This window comes from Acipenser ruthenus, chromosome 18 (genome assembly GCF_902713425.1).
Source record: "Acipenser ruthenus chromosome 18, fAciRut3.2 maternal haplotype, whole genome shotgun sequence".
NCBI lineage: Eukaryota > Metazoa > Chordata > Actinopteri > Acipenseriformes > Acipenseridae > Acipenser > Acipenser ruthenus.
The window spans coordinates 712,668-731,989 of NC_081206.1; the positions used below are offsets into that span (position 1 = coordinate 712,668).

At 42.6% G+C, this 19,322-nt stretch overlaps 1 protein-coding gene across 3 annotated transcripts; it reads right to left on the minus strand.

Moving 5' to 3' along the window:
• Positions 1-411: 411 nt before the first annotated feature.
• Positions 412-13,018, minus strand: LOC117423118 (syndecan-4-like). Of its 3 annotated transcripts, none has more exons than XM_034038569.3 (5): positions 12,698-13,018; positions 3,516-3,702; positions 3,267-3,343; positions 2,937-3,132; positions 412-2,642 (listed from the first exon to the last, which is right to left on the minus strand). In XM_034038569.3, the coding sequence occupies exons 1-5, from the start codon at positions 12,755-12,757 to the stop codon at positions 2,491-2,493; spliced, it is 672 nt and encodes a 223-aa protein (XP_033894460.3). In that variant the 5' UTR covers positions 12,758-13,018; the 3' UTR covers positions 412-2,490. The 3 variants fall into 3 exon arrangements, with proteins under 3 accessions (XP_033894460.3, XP_034764015.2, XP_034764014.2); XM_034908124.2 differs by having other exon boundaries at positions 3,267-3,346; positions 3,516-3,699; positions 12,698-13,017; XM_034908123.2 differs by having other exon boundaries at positions 3,267-3,346; positions 12,698-13,017.
• Positions 13,019-19,322: the final 6,304 nt, after the last annotated feature.

A 19,322-nucleotide genomic window follows, 5' to 3' on the forward strand; every position in this document is an offset into this window, starting at 1 on the left:
GTGGGGAGGGAAAGGAGGATTTCGTGGTACATTTCCTCAACACAGGAAAAGGAGGTGGTCAGTTGTTTGTCATTGTGGAACCCTGGAGCAGGTGTCAAATATATATCTCTCTATATATCCATTCAATATTTCAGCTTTAACTGTATCAATATAGAGCCGGGAACTATTTATTTTAAATAAACTTTGCTGAAGGGAAAGTGTATTGAAAAATATAAATTGGTTTTATTAGTATAAAATGGAACCCAGTTAGACAGTTTCCCCCCTATTGCATGTAGTTCCAGAATTCAATGGAACAAGAAAAACTGAAACTGAGAGCCCAGATGTCTCAGTTCCAATAAGAATCGGCTTGATATACCCTCAATGCACGAGACCCATTCTTAAAAAAAAAAACACACACGCCACAAACAGAAGTGGAGTAAACAGATCTTTAATAAAACATCAGAAATCAAATATGATTACAGTATGTACAGAAGAGAAAAAACAATCAAAAAAAAAAAACAGAGGGCAAGACAACACATCTCCATCAGAGAGTGGACAGGACGGGACGCCAGTATTTACATGCACATGTATCCCAACACAAACATTACGGTACCTTCTGTACCAAAATATATAGCTTTATCGACAGGTATGTGACTGGAAAAACCATTTAGCTTCATGATTCGGTCTAAAGGGATTAAGGCTCCTTTTCTTTTGTTCTTTTTAAATGGTTTAAATTGTGCAGCATGCATCAGGGATACACTGGCTGCAGTTAGCAGGGTTAGTTTATGGGAGAGAAAACAAAAGAAACAGTTTCCTCTCCTGTATTGTGCTTGTAAGTAGAGGAGGACAGCTCAGTCTTTCAGTAATAAGGTTAGCAAGACCAACGAGGCTGCCTGTTAGATAAAATAACCAACACAGATTTAAAGTGAGAAAAATATTCACTTGCCCATTTTTGGGGCGACAACCTGTTGAAAACGACCAGCTTAAAAATAAAAAAATAAAAAGTTTGAAGCTGTTAACATGTATGATTCTCTCTCATAAAACGGCCACAGCCAATATGAACAAATATTTCTAAAAAGACACCAATAAATAATAGCTGGTCTAAAAATCCCTGCCAAAAAAAAATATATATCTGTTGAAAGCACTCATCTCAGAGTTACTTTATAGTACCAGAATATGTACCAGGATATCAGAAACACGCTACATTTCAACAACCAGATTGAACGGCTGCTGATAAGCGCTGTTAGTTTAACAAGGAGTCAGTAACATGCGGGCAGGCTTTCTGAGGTTAACCCTTCACCTCCCAAAACAATATTGCAAGACCCTGCACTCCTGAATGAATGCGAGGTGCGCGTTTGAGTCACATCACTACAGAGTAGTGTTTCATGTCCGGTTTGAAACAGCAGCAGGTTTGCCATGCACATGGCACACGGGTCATTTTTAAAAGCAAAAATTAAATACAAAATAATAATAAAGCCCTGAAGTTATATTTTCTTTCCTTCTACAAAATATACTGCTTACAGTAACGGTTAAAATGAAATAAACTTTTACAATATAAAAACTGTTATAAAACTATTTCTGAACATTTGAAAGGTCTACCAGAGTATATAAAATTTAACACATGTACAACAACTTAGAGAGGGGGTGTAAAGCAATACTCCCCCCACTGAAAAACAAAAAAAGGCAATACAATAATTTTGAATAGTTAAATTAATAGAAAACAATATTTATTTAGGAAATAAAAACAGCACAGCATTTCTATTCAAATACAGAAGCAGACGAGCACTCCCAGGGTACACTCCACAAGAGACTGTAGTCAACCCAGGGAGGCTTACAACAAACTCAATTCAAAGCAGCTGTGAAATATGCAGCCAAAACATTTGCAACATTTTGACATTAAAAAAATAATTTGGCTTTCGTTAACGTGAAGCATTTGGTATACGGTGTCTGTTGAGACCCTGCTCCGAGTCGCCTCGAGGAATGAAGGTCCGTTTCCTTCAAGAAACAAACACTAGTAGCACTGTCCAACAGCACCAGAGCTGTGTCTTTGATTTGGTCTAACACCAGGGCTAACTCCCGACAATTTCATAGTTCTTTTGCATCATATTAGTGTCAAGATAAAGTTGCTGTAAAAAACAAAACACAAAACAAAAAGGGCCTAAAAACGACTGATCTAAGACTTGGTGCATTAAACCTCACCTCTGGGCATTCTTTAAAAACATGTTCTTTATCCAATACTTTTACCCGCCCCCTAACCCCACCCCGACCCTCGAGTGGCTGCAGTAGCAACAGCCCCAACAACAACACCCTTCTTCAGGTCACTTCTGTTTCACAATTCTACTGAAGCTTGTGGGTTCTCTTTTGTTGTAGTTCTTGTTTCATCTCCTGCAATCTATTTGAATTGTTCTAAGCATGACCAAGTCTGAAGTTTGTTGCTTTAGGCATACACGTAGCAGAGAAAGTCTTTCCCGCGTGCTGGAGGCCCCGCTGGTATGAAGTCCATACCGGGCTCTATGCGTAGATCTCGGCTGTGGGGGCTTTCGTGTAGATGGGCTTCTTGGCGAGCTCGTAGCTCCCTTCATCCTTCTTCTTCATGCGGTAGATGAGGAGGAGGACGAGGAGGACGGCGAAGACCAGGCCAACGGCACCCCCGGCGATCAGAGCTGCAAAAGGAGACAAAAGGGAAACGCTTACATTTCCTGAGCAACACCAACAGAAACACAATTCAAATGGCAGGCGTTTCAAGTATCGGGGCCAGATCCATTTGGGTAACTTTGTCTGGATCCTAAACACAATCCCATGCATTTGTTACAGTAGGTATGCATGAATTGGATTTGTTACAGTGCATATAACACTGCTTGCCCATAGCTGTTTGACATTTCAGAAGCCACCTTACATTTTTTTTTTTTTTTTTATATAAATAAAGATGCTGCATTGAAAGAAAGGACAGCAATTACCTGCTAAGACCTCTGTTCTTTGAAACATGCTCTCGTTTGAAGTGCTTGCCATGAGCACGTTGGTGTCAACGTCATCCCTGGGCGCCTTGCTCCTCACCCCCACCTCGTTCTGGGACACCAGCTCCTTCTCATCCACCTCGTTCTTCTTGCTGACAGTCCTCTCGTCTTCAGGGATTCTGTTGCTGTTAAGGTCCGGCTGCTCAAAAGAACACACAAAGAAAGTGTTGACACAGGCCTGCATACATACAATAAAAACACAAGGACCATTTAAGAGCCATGATCTTTTAAAAAGGTTCTCTTCAACATGCTTTAGTTCACTCATGAACTCACCTGAGACTTTGAAACCACGTCATTGTAGTCTTTGGGATTCTCAATTACAACTTCCTCTTCCTCCTCCTCATCATCATCATCTACAGAAAAAAAAGTTAGGAGATGAGCTTCACAAACTCTCCTTAATTGCATTCTTCGGCATACCGATGTAAACGGCGATTTGAATCAGAGTTTTGCACATAGAAATAGATGAAGAAAAGTATTATACATTCAGACACACGTCGTTCTAAGGGAGCGAGTGAGGTTTACCTTCATCGCCGGAACCAGAGACCTCGTAGTCCTCGTCGTCTTCGTCATCCTCATCATCGTAAGTGTCGAGCTCATCCTTGTTCATGAAGCCGAAGTCAGAGCTGTTGGGAAAGTCGCCAGAGGAGACATCGACGTCTTCACCTGATTTCTGATCAGAAGGGACCCATGTTTCTGTCTCCCTCACCTGCTGATCAGAAACAAAACAGAAAAGAAAAAATAGAGTTTAGAGATCTTTCCGATGTCACAAAGTGTATCATGTCACCCTCTCAAACACAAAGAGGTAGAATAGCATTATCCATTGCAGCGATTGCGTACGAATTACATTTCCATTAAGAGCAAGCTATTCTTGTCCCTGTGAGAGTTACCACGCTGGGCTGTGTTAACAAGCTTCTCAAATCCTCAGGAGCCAGTTAACGTCATGCTTTCTAGTCCGAAAAGGAAGGAGAGGTCACTGCGGGTCAGGCAGGGACAGGAAGTAATCAGGGTAACCTTTAACTCTCACATCTGTTACACAGGAATCATGGGCTCAGGAAACAGGAAATGGAACGGCGATGCTGTCCAGGCCAGGCAGTAATGACGGTGTCATGTGAGCAGAAGGAATGCTAGTATGTGCTATTGGTGGGGAAGACTTCCTAATGCACACAAGATGTGGGAAGGGGCAGGTTTGTGGTTGATGTATGAAAGCATTTGGGGAAAAGAATAAATCTAGGATCTAGAAATCAGAAAAGATATGGGATACAGGATTCAAAAAACAATATACTGGTTTTTCAAATCTTGTAACAACTCTACAGCACATGTACACCCCCCACACACCACTTTCTCTAGTAAGAATACAGGTTGTTAGCTTAGCAGTTCTCAGCCCCCGCTTCCCCCAGTCAGCGTTGCATTAATGCCAGATTAGTCACTGCTGCGTTTCTTCACTGTTGGGAGAGACGAAAACCTTGAAAGTGATATTTCCTTCCACATATTTGTCATGTTCATCTCAGGACAGGCAGAGGGTAAATACAACTCCCTGTACACTGAACCTCCTCCTCAAACAGAATGAAGTTATGAGTGGGGATAGAGCCCCGTCTCTCCCCTGATCACATTACCATGCTCAGCGTGTTTGCAGCTTCAAGATCGGCATGATCAGCAAGCTTGTGAACAAGGAGATTAAACCAGGAGACAAAGATACGTTGTTCACAACAAAGAGAATTCCAAAAGGTACACTTGAGCAGAAACTGTTTGGTTCCAGGTATTCGTTCACAGTGCGTAATTCGATAGGATCACCGGATTGTTTAGGTGGAGATTGCTTATAGAGACAAGTCAACTGTACTCTTGAACGGCCCCTGGCTTGGGTTTTGGAAGTATCTGCTCCCTCTCCACTTACAATGAGCAAGCGCTCATTACACTACAATCAACCAACCCAACACGAATGACTGAGACGATACAAAAGCAGTTAGGACACTTCTCTCTGCCATTTGCTTTACAATCACATCCCCGCTTGGTTTGCAACCTGCTTGCATCGAGTTCAATGGTTTCACCGTCCTTTATTGAAAGATGAAGTGTGTGGGTTAATTTACTGCTCTGCTGTTCTGAGTGGAGTGCCCAGCCCAGCTTCAAACAACTTGGCTTTTTTTTTTTTTTTTATACACCAAATGTAATGCAAGAATAGTGATAAATAAATAAACAAATAAAGACCAAAGCTACGCCACCCATCTTCCATGTGAAGACATCCAGTAGCTGACTGCAGACGACACACCAAATGGAGGAATGCAAAAACAGGCTAGAGTCAACGGTTCTCAAACCCCTCCTGGTTTTGTTTCTTTGTAAATCCCTTGTTTAAAACCCTGGTTTCACTCTATTCGCTGCCTGAGTCTCCTGGTTTACATGCACGTGCCCATCTGCTTTACTCACTGCTTGCTCCATTCGTAAACACCTCCCTAGGCAAGCAGCATGACTCACAGATCCTTTGTGACTCACCAACATTCGAAACTCAGAGGGTGTCTGCTTAAACAAAGACACAGAGCTGGAGACGGGGTCTGTTAATCTTTCACAAGTGTGAAAGCCAGAATGAGTAAGATCATTAGAAATAGGACTCTGATAACTCCCCTTTGTCCCAATCACACACAATGCATAAAACAGAGCTGCCCTTTGCATGTTTTCCCCAGATACATCCTTATCAACCCTTTCTACAGGGAAACAAACTTGTGGGTAGAGCACTTATCTGAGCCACAACTAAAAGCAAAACAAAGATAAATCAACAGACTCCCATCATTAGAGCGCATGGAAGGAGTCTTGCATTTTTAATGAAGATTACTGGCCCTTAATTGCGCACCTAAGACAATGACAGAGGGTTTTAACAATCTTGTGAAAAGGAAGTGCTCCTTCAGTCTGAAACAGAAGGGTTATTGTAAATTGCCAACTAAGCAGGCGTCAAATTCAGTGCTCAAGAGTTTTTTAAAAAGACGCACATTCCTGCTTGCAGTAACTTTAATGAAAGTGCTTTCAAATTATTTCGCAAGTGGAACTAAACTCTGTTTCACTGTATCATGTTGCTGGTCCCTTGCTGGAAGAGCACACACTTGTTCCTGGCTGGCTTTTCCATTTCACAGGCACACCATGTTTCAGGCCCAACTCCCCGCACATCTGGGAACTTCCCTGAAATATCTACTTATTCTGATAGAATCTCCCCAGTGCCTCCGAGACGGAACACATCTGGAGGCCCTTCCTGCTTTGCTACGTCAGAATCAGGGAAGGGAACATCCTGTTATACAGGTTGAGACTGGTTAAAAAAAAAAAAGAGGCTCATTAAAATCAATTCACTTCATCCAATTTACTGGAGGACATTCAAAACGTGCACGCATACACATGCCAAGTTTTTTGGGGGATGTACACAAATTTCAAATGATTTGAAAAAAAAAAAAAAAAAAAAAAAATTCAGGACATTTCAGACAAAAGCCTTTTGCCCGACACGTCCCATGAGAAGTAATTTAACACCGCAGTTATACCTCCTTTCAAAACACATACCTATATATATTTACTTGAATGGTCTGGACATATATACATTTGACTTGCTCTTGCGTTTGTTTTGTGGTCTATCCTTGGGAAAGCCTGAGCACAGGCTGCATGGAGAGCTTTAGATCACTCAGCCCCCCTCAGACCTGCCGATTGCCTGTGGCACAGTGCAGGGTGAATCTGAGCAGACTGCACTCCTCCCCTGAGCTCACAGCATACAGGACCATTGTTACACAGTCTACCTCATGTTTAGGAACTTTGAAAAAACAAATTGGAGATTTTCACCATTTCATTGTTTTGAAGTTTTAAAAAGCTTTGCATGAACGCTACGGAGGTTGAGAAGTTGCCCGGCCAGAATGTTGAAGAAAAAAAAAAGGGGAGATATATATCTATAAATGCACACATTATAAAAATAGAAACTTGACATGGTACATTTATACATACATTAGTCACTGAAGGCGATAGCTTTTTAAATTGGGGATTTTCTAAGAGAAAGACACCTCAGCTCTTTTGCCCTTACTCTGCAATACTGTATATCTTGCGTGGGAGTCGCTTCACACAAGCGACCTGAAACATGACATCCTGCCTACATCTATTCCTCCTCCAGCGACGGCTGTGGTTTATCTTGTAAAGTCCGCGACCGAGGGGATTTACATGAAAGAGAATTCACTCGCCTGCCCTGTACTTCCCCGTCCCGTTTCCTCTATTCTTATTAATTCAGCTACAGCGTACCAAGCCATGTCACTCTTTCTGATAACCCATTCGATTCTAATGACATTGCAAAGAAAGAAACAGACACACGTTTGCAGCGCAGGAGTGTAAGCGCGACGCAGCCCTGCTGTAACAGAAGTACTGCTCTGTTACTGTCAAGCTGGACGGCACATGCTTTTTGTTCAGGGGGGCCACCCGGGGTGCACTCTTCCACCATTGTAAGCCTTTTGAGATGTAAATAACCCCCCAACCATCAGGTGAAAGTCTTTGTTTAACGTCAAGAAGCAGGAATAGCAATTGGGATTGAAATGCAAAGTACATTTGGGGAAGCTGTTAAAAGACATCCTCAAAAAAAACATGGAAGGGTAAGACTTTAGGAACTGGACACACTGGAACACGCAAACTTCAAGAGGGTCCTATTCAATGAACACGAATCAAGGAGCTTGTTTACAGGACACACACACACACACACACACACAGAGTGGTGTGTTCACTTCCACAGAGCCTGAACCTTCATCTCTCTGGGGCTGGCTCTGTCTGCTGTAACATCACAATGCATTTGTGCGGCCCTCCTCTCCAGCACAAATGTTTAGACAGGCAATACCACTTCCAGTCATGATCCATTAATCCCAAACTGCGGTCTTAACACAAAATAAAATTAACACAGCTGCTAAAAAGCATGTGGTTTCTGTGCACCAGCCCCAACAAACAAGTCTTACAAAACACCAGAGGGATACCGTCCCAACATGCAAATCCGTCCCATCTGCCTTGTAGATTCAAGCATCTGCTATCTGGAGGATAATGACCCTGGACTCTCATCCCATCACTTATAGTATTTACAGCTCTGGTAATAAGCACCCGACTCATTTTACAGAAGGGAATAAAAACGGTTTACTGCATTATTCGAGATTAATAAATGGTTAAGCATTTAAATCTTTGCCAAGTAGAAAAGATGTGTAGCAACCACCACAAACCCTGCATTCCAGGCTGATATACAGATTATAAAAAACCCATTTAGTTATATACTCTATTTCCAGGAATCGAGACGAATGCAGAGAACAGGTTTGTTTGCTCCACGACATGTAATAAAAGTTCTCTAAATGCCGTTCAAGCAGCCACAGCACAATTGCCCAGCCGAGATGTTCTGTACTGGGGAAGCGGGTTGCTGTCCTTCCTGGACAAACTTAATTACATCAGCTGCTCCCTCCCCTGCTGGCACTGGAACCAATTGGATTTAGCACACATATTGTATCTTCAGTGGATAAACGGTTCACCTCTGCAATAAAACGCAGCCTCTGGTTTTCAGACTCTCTGCATGGGATCATCTCAACCTCTTTGAGTTGCCTGGCCGTCGCAGGGTTATTTACAGGCCAGCCTTCATAGCAGCTCCTCTCTTTGTTTCACTTGTTCTAGCCTTTTCACAGAGGAGGGCCTTTGATTTTGTTCCAAAGGAGTTTTAAAATAAAGTTGCGATGTTTGAAACTGCAAGGTCGAAGCTATGTAGGTCTGATTGGAGAGGTTGGCAAGTATTCATTAAAAAAAAAAAAAAAAACCTACAAGATAAAAGCAAGTAGCACAAGAAACTTGGGGAAAACTTTGGCGAGACGTCTGAACAACAAGTGAATACCTTCCTATAATTATTACAATATGTTTGTCAAAATATGTCAAGCCCTTGGACTATTTGCTTTACCTAGAAAGATGATCTCTCCTCTCTTGTGGAGATCTGATTTCATACTGTGGAGATGAGCTGCAGCTTAGAACACGAATACAAGAGGAATGCCTTGAACCCCCTGCAAGGCATGGTACCCCCCCAGCCGTAGCGCCCCAATCCTGTTGCATAGCAACAACGGTCTGCTTACTCTGGACCTCAAGCAGCAGCAGGGGACAGCAACAGGAACCTACATTCAAACACATTAAGATATACATTCTTTCAATGCTCGGGTCAGAAAGAAACACTGAAGTGTGGAGATGAAAGGGTCCTGGAGGAGAACTCAGGGTTGAAGGCATCCAGCAACAACTGAAGGTGTTTATTTCAGGGGAATCTGTGGAGCACGGATCCCACTTTACAAAGAGCCCTCGTCCCATGCTGTGGGGTAGGGACATGCTTTCCTGGGGGCATCTGACCCAGAACACTGGCTTCAGTATCTCCTTCCTTGGACTTGGTTCTCTCCACTGGCTACGCCTGGGTGGCTGATGAATACAAGTCCAAGGACTGGGCAGTAATACAACTCCAGGATCCTCTGAAACAGAGCTTTCATTTTCTAGGCTTTGATACAGTCGAAACGTTCGTCTTGGGACGTATTTAACTTTCTTTAGTTCTTCTAAATGCAGCACTAAGGAGCGTTCAAGAATCACAGACCACTTTCTGGACTAGAAAGTCTTCACTCCAAATCATTATTTCGCACAAGTTTCTGAAGTAGAAAGAAGTCAAACAGTTTCATTCAGAGGTTGGTAAAGAGTCACAGGTTGCTTCTTGTCCCCTCGCAGTGTTTAAGACGTGATTAAACTTTGTGTTGTTCATAATTCAAGGTTATGTGCTGCAGTGCGTCTCTCCCCAGAATGGGCTGTACTACAACATTCCTGGCTTTTTTCTTGTGTTCTGAAAATAGAAACTTTCTAGAACAAAACCTCCCAAGGCAAATCCTCTTCATGGGAAAACAAAATCAAAGCATAAAAAAAAGATCAGGCGATATTTGAACACCAAGCCTCCCTCAGAAAAGGCACTAGGTCCTACATTAAAATAAGCGAGGGCAAGTACAGTCCTGGTCCCCATTCATGTACGGTACGACCACAGTTTATTCTGTTTGTTTCTGGGTGAATCGCCTTCAACTTTTCTAATCGCTATTAAGACACCATCACCTCCCACTTCAAAAATAAGCCCCCAATGCTAGCATTCCTGCTGTAAATGGGATTTTATAGCCCAGTGGACAGGAATGCTGCAACCTTTATTACACCCTGGTGAAAAGTATTTATCATGTTCTCCCTGCAGCCTTTCACTGGCATTGAACTCTGCCCAGCAAGCAGAACACGCACACACGCACGCACACACACACACACTCATCGACTGCAAAGGATTTCAAGCATCAATCTCAAGGCCCGCATTCCACCGGGACATGTGAAAGAGCACAGCGCCTACCGAGAGCAACAGGCAACATCTTGAAGGTCAGAGGGAGTGAAAAGAAGGGGGCTTTCCCCATTATGACTTGACATTAAAAACACACCTAGAACGATTTGAGACAAGCACAGGAGAGGAAAACTTCAAAAAGTGAAGGAGGAGGAGAAGGAGGAGGAGGAGAGCCGATCGGATGATGATCGGGTGGAGCGGTCTTGCATTGCTGATGTTTAAGACACAGCTAGCTGGGGTTTGGGGGGGTTACTGCAAGGGGGCGAACACAAAAAGTCAGACTGATTATTCAAATGTTTGAGAGACCGTTCCTGTATACAAGAAAGGCAAATCGACCACCTCATTGATGAAAATAAATCAAATGGAGAGGGGGAAAAAAAGAAAGAAAGAAAGAAACTCGGACCATTTACATCCGTTCGAGTGTGAGAAATCCCTAAAGGGGTCCGGTAGAGGTCTGCAAGGGTCACATTCCACAGGAATGTGATTTAGAATGAAATCCAAGGGGAAGGAAAGGGAAGGAGAAAAGTCTCTCTGCATGGTTCTGAGGGATACCACAGACTACTCCTGGCAAAACATTTTCTTGAAATTTCAGTGAATCCAAACCCCAAAGCTGCTTTTTATGTGGCAACCCCTTTCCAGAAGAAATAACAGTTGAAGAAAACCCTGAAACAACTTCAGTGGACGACTGTCTCCTAGAATGTGTTCACAGTCCAGTAAATAAATGACTGTGTATTCTTCAGATGTAAAAGTCTTCGTGTTCTCAGTCCTTGTGGGGCTGCTATGTGTATTACTGAATGTATCCTCAGCTCCCACAGCACAGGGACGATCTCCAGAGTGCTAAATCCATTCTGAAACCAGGCCAGGCCTCGATAAACCCGTCACATTCAATAGCAGATTAGGCTCTGAACCCCATCTGGACAGCACACCTATCCCAAGGGCATAATGAAAGCTGCAACTTCATTGCTTTCGTCCCCAGGCAGAGCCAGCCAGAAGCCATCAGGTTCCACTCCCAAACATTCCTAAATAACAACCACGTCCCAACTGTCACACGCTCACGTCTCTCTCCGATCTGTTCGCAGTGCTGTTCTCAGACGCAATATAACCTGTGGGTCAGTCTGTTTTATGGCACTAGCACCATATGACAAAATTATGAGAATGTAATTCTATTGCCTTCACTAAGAAGAAAATACCCCGACCCCCTCCTCATCTTCTGTTGACTTTGAAATGTAATCCAAAAATGCTATTTCACAATAGTACAGAGAGTCCAAAAGGGAAAATGGGATTATCAGAAATGTCTCCGTTTCTCAGAACAGAAACACACACACACAAACAATACAACCAGGTATAATTAAAATCACCCAACATGTTAAAAACGAAAAGTCGGGATTTCCAAATATGGTAACCACTGCCTTACATTACATCACAAACGCGTCACAGACTAAAGAATGCATATTAATTACATGATCCTTCTCTCAATGTACCCCCAACCCGCAAAAAACACACACTTTATAATGTACCCCCAACCCGCAAAAAACACACACTTTATAATGTACCCCCAACCCGCAAAAAACACACACTTTATAATGTACCCCTTGTTCATATATTTAAAGATGTTAGACCGGTTTCTAATCATCAAAAAGCTACATTTTCAGGGTACGCTTCCGATCATGAATGTAAAATGCTAGTCTCTCCCCCTCTCTATAAGGATGAATCTTCATATTCATTATTATATAACACTCAGCTTAATTAAATAGCGTTAATGTTTCAGTATGGAGTCAATAGTTCACCCTCAGTGTCTATACGCATTCCACACACAGTGAAGAGACGGAATCACAAGTCACAAACAATGTAACAAACTTCCCAAAACAGCAACAAACAGGAGCACACATGTAGCAAACCTCAAAGCCAGCGGTGTGCAGTTGTGTGTGGAAGGTTTTAGGTGTTCACAGTGCAGTATTAACGTCATGTTTCGTTGTGCGGTTATCCTCTTTATTGATGCTGGGACAGTCAGCATGTTTGTGTAACTATGCTGCTCCCTCGGTCTGAATATCTGCGATCAAAACTATTAAACTAGTGGGAATTAAATTTTAAAAAAAGACAGACAATCTAAAAAAAAATCGCAAACACATGCTACACAAATGTTTAGATACACATTTCAGTGTCAGAGTATTTCAGTTTGTCGTATACAACTTGAAACTAGCCTGTTTTCTCCTGTTACAAACTGTTGCGATTTTCACTTTAACCAAGAGGACCACCTTTGAGAAGCCAAAACAAAGCACAGCTTGAGGCGAATTCACTGTAGTTAATGATCAAATATATATATACATATATACATACATACTGTACTTACCGATTCAGTGTAAACCGATGCTAGGAAAAATAAGACGAGAAGTGCGCAGAGTTTTTGCATTTTCCAAAAATGTTATGTAATCAGCAACAAACAAAAAAAAAATGCCTTTGACTTCTTTTTAAACAAACAGAAATAAACTATAATGTTAAAGGTCGTCAGATGCGTGTTTGTCTACACTGTGGTTTATTTCAGTGTCGTTGTTGTTGGTTTTTTTCTTAGTTCTTCTAGTTTAACTTGTGAGATATTCCTCGAGTCTTCGTGGCTGGCTTGCTTGCTGTGTTTCTTCCTTGATCATTCATGCACAGTTTAAAAGCACACGAGACCTCTTTGAGTTTTATACACTCCCTCCTCCTCTGAAACGGACCAATCAGCGCACGCTCAAAACTGGAAACGCCCACTTTCTCAACGCGGTGTTTCTGTTTCAAGTTCCAGTGCTCATTTTCCATACGACACGAAGTAACTATCTCGATTAAAAAAAAAAACACACACAAACGTTTCTTTTACAAGACGCCGGTTTTAAATTTCGAGGTTTCTTTAAACATTGATGTAGGGTTTTTGATGTTGTGTAGTCTGTACCATCAGCTTCATATTGATAAAAAATATATAATATAAAGCACTGATCAATTATAAAAACTGACAATAGCAAATTTGTATAGTTTAGATTTGAACATAATCAATGCGTATGGTGTTTGATCTACCTTGTTAATTACATTTCCATGTTGAATATGTTTGTTTTGATCAAAGAGGAAGTTCACTATAATAATACATCGAGCAGCTTCGTGCTTTCAAATTTTCTCTTTTGCTTTCCGTTTTGTGTCTAGCACAAAAAAAGCCGAACAGCCGCAGTTTTTCCCCGGTTGTAAATATTTACATCCGTGTAAAAAAAGTTTTCGTGCCCGAGGGAAAACAACAGTTAGATTTTTTTTTTCGAGGAAAAACCATAATGACGTGACCTTCCGGAAAGTGTTCTGTGCAAGTCGAGTCTCGAAAGGAGAGTGGAAAGGATGATGCGGAACAAAAGCTTCCTCCCAGCATTAATAAAAACCGAACTGTTGCCTCACACTTTCTATACGTTTAATATTAGAGAAACAGTCGTGTTTCACTTGTAATCGGTCTATCTAACTTCACTGTATTGAGCTCTTACGGCTTTAACAGTGTACTAGGCTGCTGGTAAAACAGAAATAAACTAGTATATGTTTACAATACTGTTATTAATAATATGTTGTGTTTTGTCTTGTGGTTTTATTATTTTTTTTAATAATGAATTAAATGATATGACGAAGAAAAACAGAAATAAACAATTTCAACAGATTTATTTCAATGAATTTCAGTGTTTGAGAGCGATGCTCCGGGTAGCACACACGCACACACACACGTACACACACAGGCACACTCACAGACACGTCACATCATTTTTCCTGATTCAGGGAAAGCACAAGGACAGTCCCTCTTAGGCTGGCAGACTGACTCACTCTCTGGCTCACTGCAGTCAGGGTGTTCATGATAACACATGGCATTTTGAGGTGGCTGGGAGGCAGTTTATTTATTTATTTTTACTGTGGGACAGCCCCACTTAGATCACATATGGAAATGATTAATCCTCATGATCTCTCAAGGTCTGTAAAGTTCATGTTCACTGTGTTCCAGCCGCTGGGATGCTGAATCCCACAACACACAGTTGTATTGTTCATTCATTTCCTCTCACTTTGCACCCGGGTTCGAATCTCGCTCGGGTCACAGCAGTGCAGTGAGTTTGGTGCTCCCTGATGAAACTGGTCCACATCACAAAACAAACAGCACTCAGCTGAAGTCAGTGTTGTGCAATATTTGATCTCCCAGAGCTGCAGGATGTTGCAATGAAGACGTCAGTTATGAGCTGTACATCCCTCTGGCCTTGTCGTCTGTCTGCTTGTTTTTCACAGGCGGTGAAGTGGGTGTGACACTGTATAATTGTATCACATTTGACAATAGTAGATGTATATCAAAAACCTCCAATCCACTGCCCTGAACAATGGCTGTCAAGATTAAATAGTATGGCTGAGATCGATCAAGTGTAAGCTAATCAACAGCCTCAGTCAAGTGAGGAGGATCAAATGGGTCTGGTATCAAAGGATGAGGCTCTCCAAGCAGCAAGCAGCCATTAGCCTGTGGATTGTGTGCAAATGTAGTGTGAAGTGTGGGACAGAGCATCAAACACCGTCCAAAGAGACAGGGAGTGACCCGTCAGACATGATCACATCCTCAGCCATGGGAGAAAGCAATCAGCTCTGTGATGTTCTCAAGAGCACACGTTTAACATTGAATAACGCAACCGAAGGACGGTACCTCCTTCAGCACAAGGACTTCACTTACAGTGGCACTGAAGTGTCTGGACTGCCCCCTAGCCCAGTGAGAAGAGTGCTGCCTGCTGACTTTGTGATCTGGTATAGCCACTGTGCAGCATTACAGAGTGTGACACGTTTCTACACATGGTACGCTAACTCCACAACAGAGGCACAGAGCCTACCCTCACCAGGCACCCCTGTTACTCACAACAGCACTCCAACAAAGTGCCTGGGGAGTTCTGGAAACACAGTGACTCTTTAAAAAAAGTACAAAGAGGAAGAGGAAAGAGGAAGGTGTTTTTATTTTTTAAATCTAGGCGAGGAATTTCCATGCCGATGACGTGACCGTGTCTGAATAGAAGGTCTGGGACTTTATAGAGGTAACTTCCTGATTTTGTTTAACTGTTCATCTGTACCATGCTCTCCAGGGCGCTAACTCAAAACCAGCTTGATCTGCACCTCGACAGACTGCGAGATTTCGATTTAATAACCTGCCCCAGTGACTCGTTGAGGGCTGGGTAAATCAAACGACAAAGCAAGTCTCACAATCCAGATCTGTTTGTCAAAGAGCAGTCCCTGGAGCAGAGAGAGCTAATCTAATTGGTGACAATAGCGGTTTAATAATATTGCTTAGACTCGTCTTTAAGGATTTCTAGAACAGCATGGCATCAGATTCTCCCCGGGGCTTTCCTCCGCTCCTGCATGAAGTGTGTGGTATTCCAGGTGTGTGTGTCAGGTAGAAGTGGTTTGGAATGGTCTTGCCACACATTAAGGTCATTCATTTCGCAGTAACATTTTCCTTTGGTTTCGGATTCCCATTTCTAATAAGCAGTGGCTTGAAACCCACACATTGCTGGAACTCCCTCCAGCATCACCCTTCCCAAGAAAACAGAACTAGTAACCGCACCCCTGTGATGATTATTGGAAAAGCAATGTGCTTATTGTTAAAACTATTTTTAGCAGGGATGGGAATTTAAGGAAAAAAAAAAAGGATTACTGTCACTGAAGCCTTCAAAAAGTTGAGTGCAGTATTCTATGGCAAATGCACAGTAAAGCTTAGTCTGTAAAGCACAGGAAAACATGGCAAATCACAAGACCAGGGTTAAAGCTGATCTCATCATGAAGAGCGCGCTTGATGTAGTTTATAGAAACCGACTTTAATAGCTTAGCAAAGCTGCAGAATACAGTTTCAGCTGAGCCTTTCTTATGTAAAAATAAATAAATAACGGCTGCACTATATTCCAAATTAAGTTGAATTTTATTCGCTGGTTTGTTTTAAAGTGCAAATTACTGCAGTTGATGTTACATTTCTACAAAAACTGCAAATTTGCAAAAATGGGGCAGTCGGTTCCAGAAATGGGGCTAATTTCCAAAAAACGAGGCTTCGATTCTAACATCGTCTTCTTGTTGCTTGTCTCTCTCTGTGTCACATGACAGCGTGTTTGAAGCCATGGATGACTGTATAATCAATACAACAAGCATTTATACAGCACCTTTCCTGTCAAGTGTTAGCAAACGGAGGGTCCAGCCGAAGATATTCTGTTTATTATTATGAACAGAGAATCCTTGGCACAGCTCCAGCGTTGTGTAATAAACACATTGAATTAATACAGCGAGCCAACCCAAAAGAAAACAAAACTGCTCATTCAAAGAAAAAAAAAAAGACAAAAGACAAAGATCAAGCAGACATTTCACATTTCAGTTCTGGACCCAAGGCATGTGGATCAGCATGGGGCGTGGAGCCCTGTGCGTGTGCCTGGAGAACATTGCATTCCCTGGGTAACCAGCATCCAAACCCATGACCCGCGCTTACACTGGTAGCATAGCAGAACTTTACATCTTCACTGATCACAGGACACTTTCTGAACTGTTTGTACCGCACACTATTTCATCATGCTTGGAACCGTGTGACAGCGACGGAGGCAGGAATGTGTGTTTCCAGCACCCTCTCATTCACCCGAGTCTCTGTGATGATGTGGTGGTTTGAGCATAAGGTTTGGCCAGGCAGCTGTGTGAACCCATGTGGAACTGACATGTGCTCCTCACATGAGATACAGGGTGCAGGTACTCAGTGTGTGCTGTATGGAGAGCGCTGTGCAATGAGATACAGGGTGCAGGTACTCAGTGTGTGCTGTATGGAGAGCGCTGTGCAATGAGATACGGGGTGCAGGTACTCAGTGTGTGCTGTATGGAGAGCTCTGTGCAATGAGATACAGGGTGCAGGTACTCAGTGTGTGCTGTATGGAGAGCGCTGTGCAATGAGATACAGGGTGCAGGTACTCAGTGTGTGCTGTATGGAGAGCGCTGTGCAATGAGATACAGGGTGCAGGTACTCAGTGTGTGCTGTATGGACAGCGCTGTGCAATATGGGGTGCAGGTACTCAGTAGGAGGACTTGTAAAGCTTTACCCTGCTTTATACTGCATTGCACTTTTCAGTTAAACCACTCTTATTTCTGCCCGTGTTTGTATTAGTTCATGTCAGGCTTTTTTTCCAGTTATATGTCACATACTGTAGACTGTTTCTCCGCATTGATAAATAAATCAGAGCGTGACATATTCCCACCTGCTGTCTGAAGTCCAGGGGTCGGGAACAGACTCCTCTTCAATTACACATGCACTAAACACTCAGCAGACACAGCCTGTGCAATGGAAAGAAAAGGAGATGTATAAATAGCCCTTGATAAACAGGGTTACATTGTCAATAGCACACAGCCATCCTGGAAATTCCCACCACTCTCAACCAGAGAGCCGGGACAGTGACATCTAGTGGTTATACAGAGAAAAACAACTTGATTTTCCAAACTTGGGGAAGTGGACTTTGAGTAAATATGCACTCAATATAATCCATTTCATAGGTATAAATCCACTATGTTTTTATATTTCAACTTCATAAGCTGTTTCAGAGTAGTATATTCTTTAACTGTAAATGCTTGTAGATGTACTGTAATACACACACACACACACACACACACACACACACACACACACACACTCACACTCACACACACACACACACACTGACACACACACACAGCCCACACCCCCTTTTGTAGCCCCTGCTCTAATCAAATTAAAATCTAATGCTCACAATAAGATTTACATGAAGTCGAGACACACTTTGAAGGGTAAACATTTTTACAGAAAGGTAATGTGTATCGATCCCCAGGTGTGACGAGTGGGCCAGACCTGTGTTAAACAAACATGCCAGGCACAGCTTACACCTGTCAGTATAGAGGCTGAACCCTGCCTTTAGTGTGTGTGTGTGTGTGTGCGTGCATGTGTGCGTGTGTGTGTGTGTCGCTATGCAGCTGCCTTGTCCCAGGTGTGGACTGCAGGCTATTTGAAGGCAGGATCTGGCTGCTCATGTGCATACCTGGGTGATTTTGAAAGGCATGGCTGCAGTTTCGCACGGTTATACCATGTGTTTACCATGCCTTGCTGTGGTTAGCATGATGTTTTCAACATGCTTCTATTCTTACTGTGGTTTGCATTGTGTGCATGTGCTTTACAGTGAGTCTGTTGTGTTTGTCAGCACTTTGCTGTGCCACTTTCATAATGATGTTACAATAAGCAAACGCTAGTAAAATAACACTGAGCAGGGGAATGCAGGAGCACCCTTCTGTTTTTGATAATACATTAACATTAGAAACTGGGGCAGACATTGCACTGCAGCAAAACCACAGTGAATCTGCTTGTGTGGCTCCCTTTAATCGTGGCACGATATGGCTGAAAGAGAGTGTCTGTGAGACATGAACATGCAGATGTGCAGCAAGCATGCCTTTAGGAATCAGTACACAGAGAGAGATCCCCGTCTTCCATCAGCAATGTGCGCTAAGCATGAGAGATAACAGTTCTGAAGAGCGCTGGAAACCATATTTACCATGACGGGCTCTGCTTTCTGGTGCTTATAAAATGATTTGATTTCACTAGCTGTGTTTCAACCTGAAGCACAGTTTGTTGACTGGTCGGCACGAACTGTTCTGGGATCGTCCTCGCTTTGAGTAGATTGCGTCGTCGTTTACACAGATTATAACTGGTATATTCCTCATTGGAGCACTGAACAGCAAGCTGGCAGTCTGATAATCACTTCGAGGTTAGGCTTACGTTTAAAGAATTCTTCATTTCGCCAAACAAAACATGAACAGCTCCCTCTGGTGGTAAAGGCTTAATAAAGCGCTCCATTTTATCGCACTTCCTGCTTTTGCAACAGTAATACGTAGGCTGGACTTTCCAAGACCTTACCTTATCAGAAGACATTGCAGTTCGTTAGCATTGCCAAAGGCGGCTTTATCAATAGTGA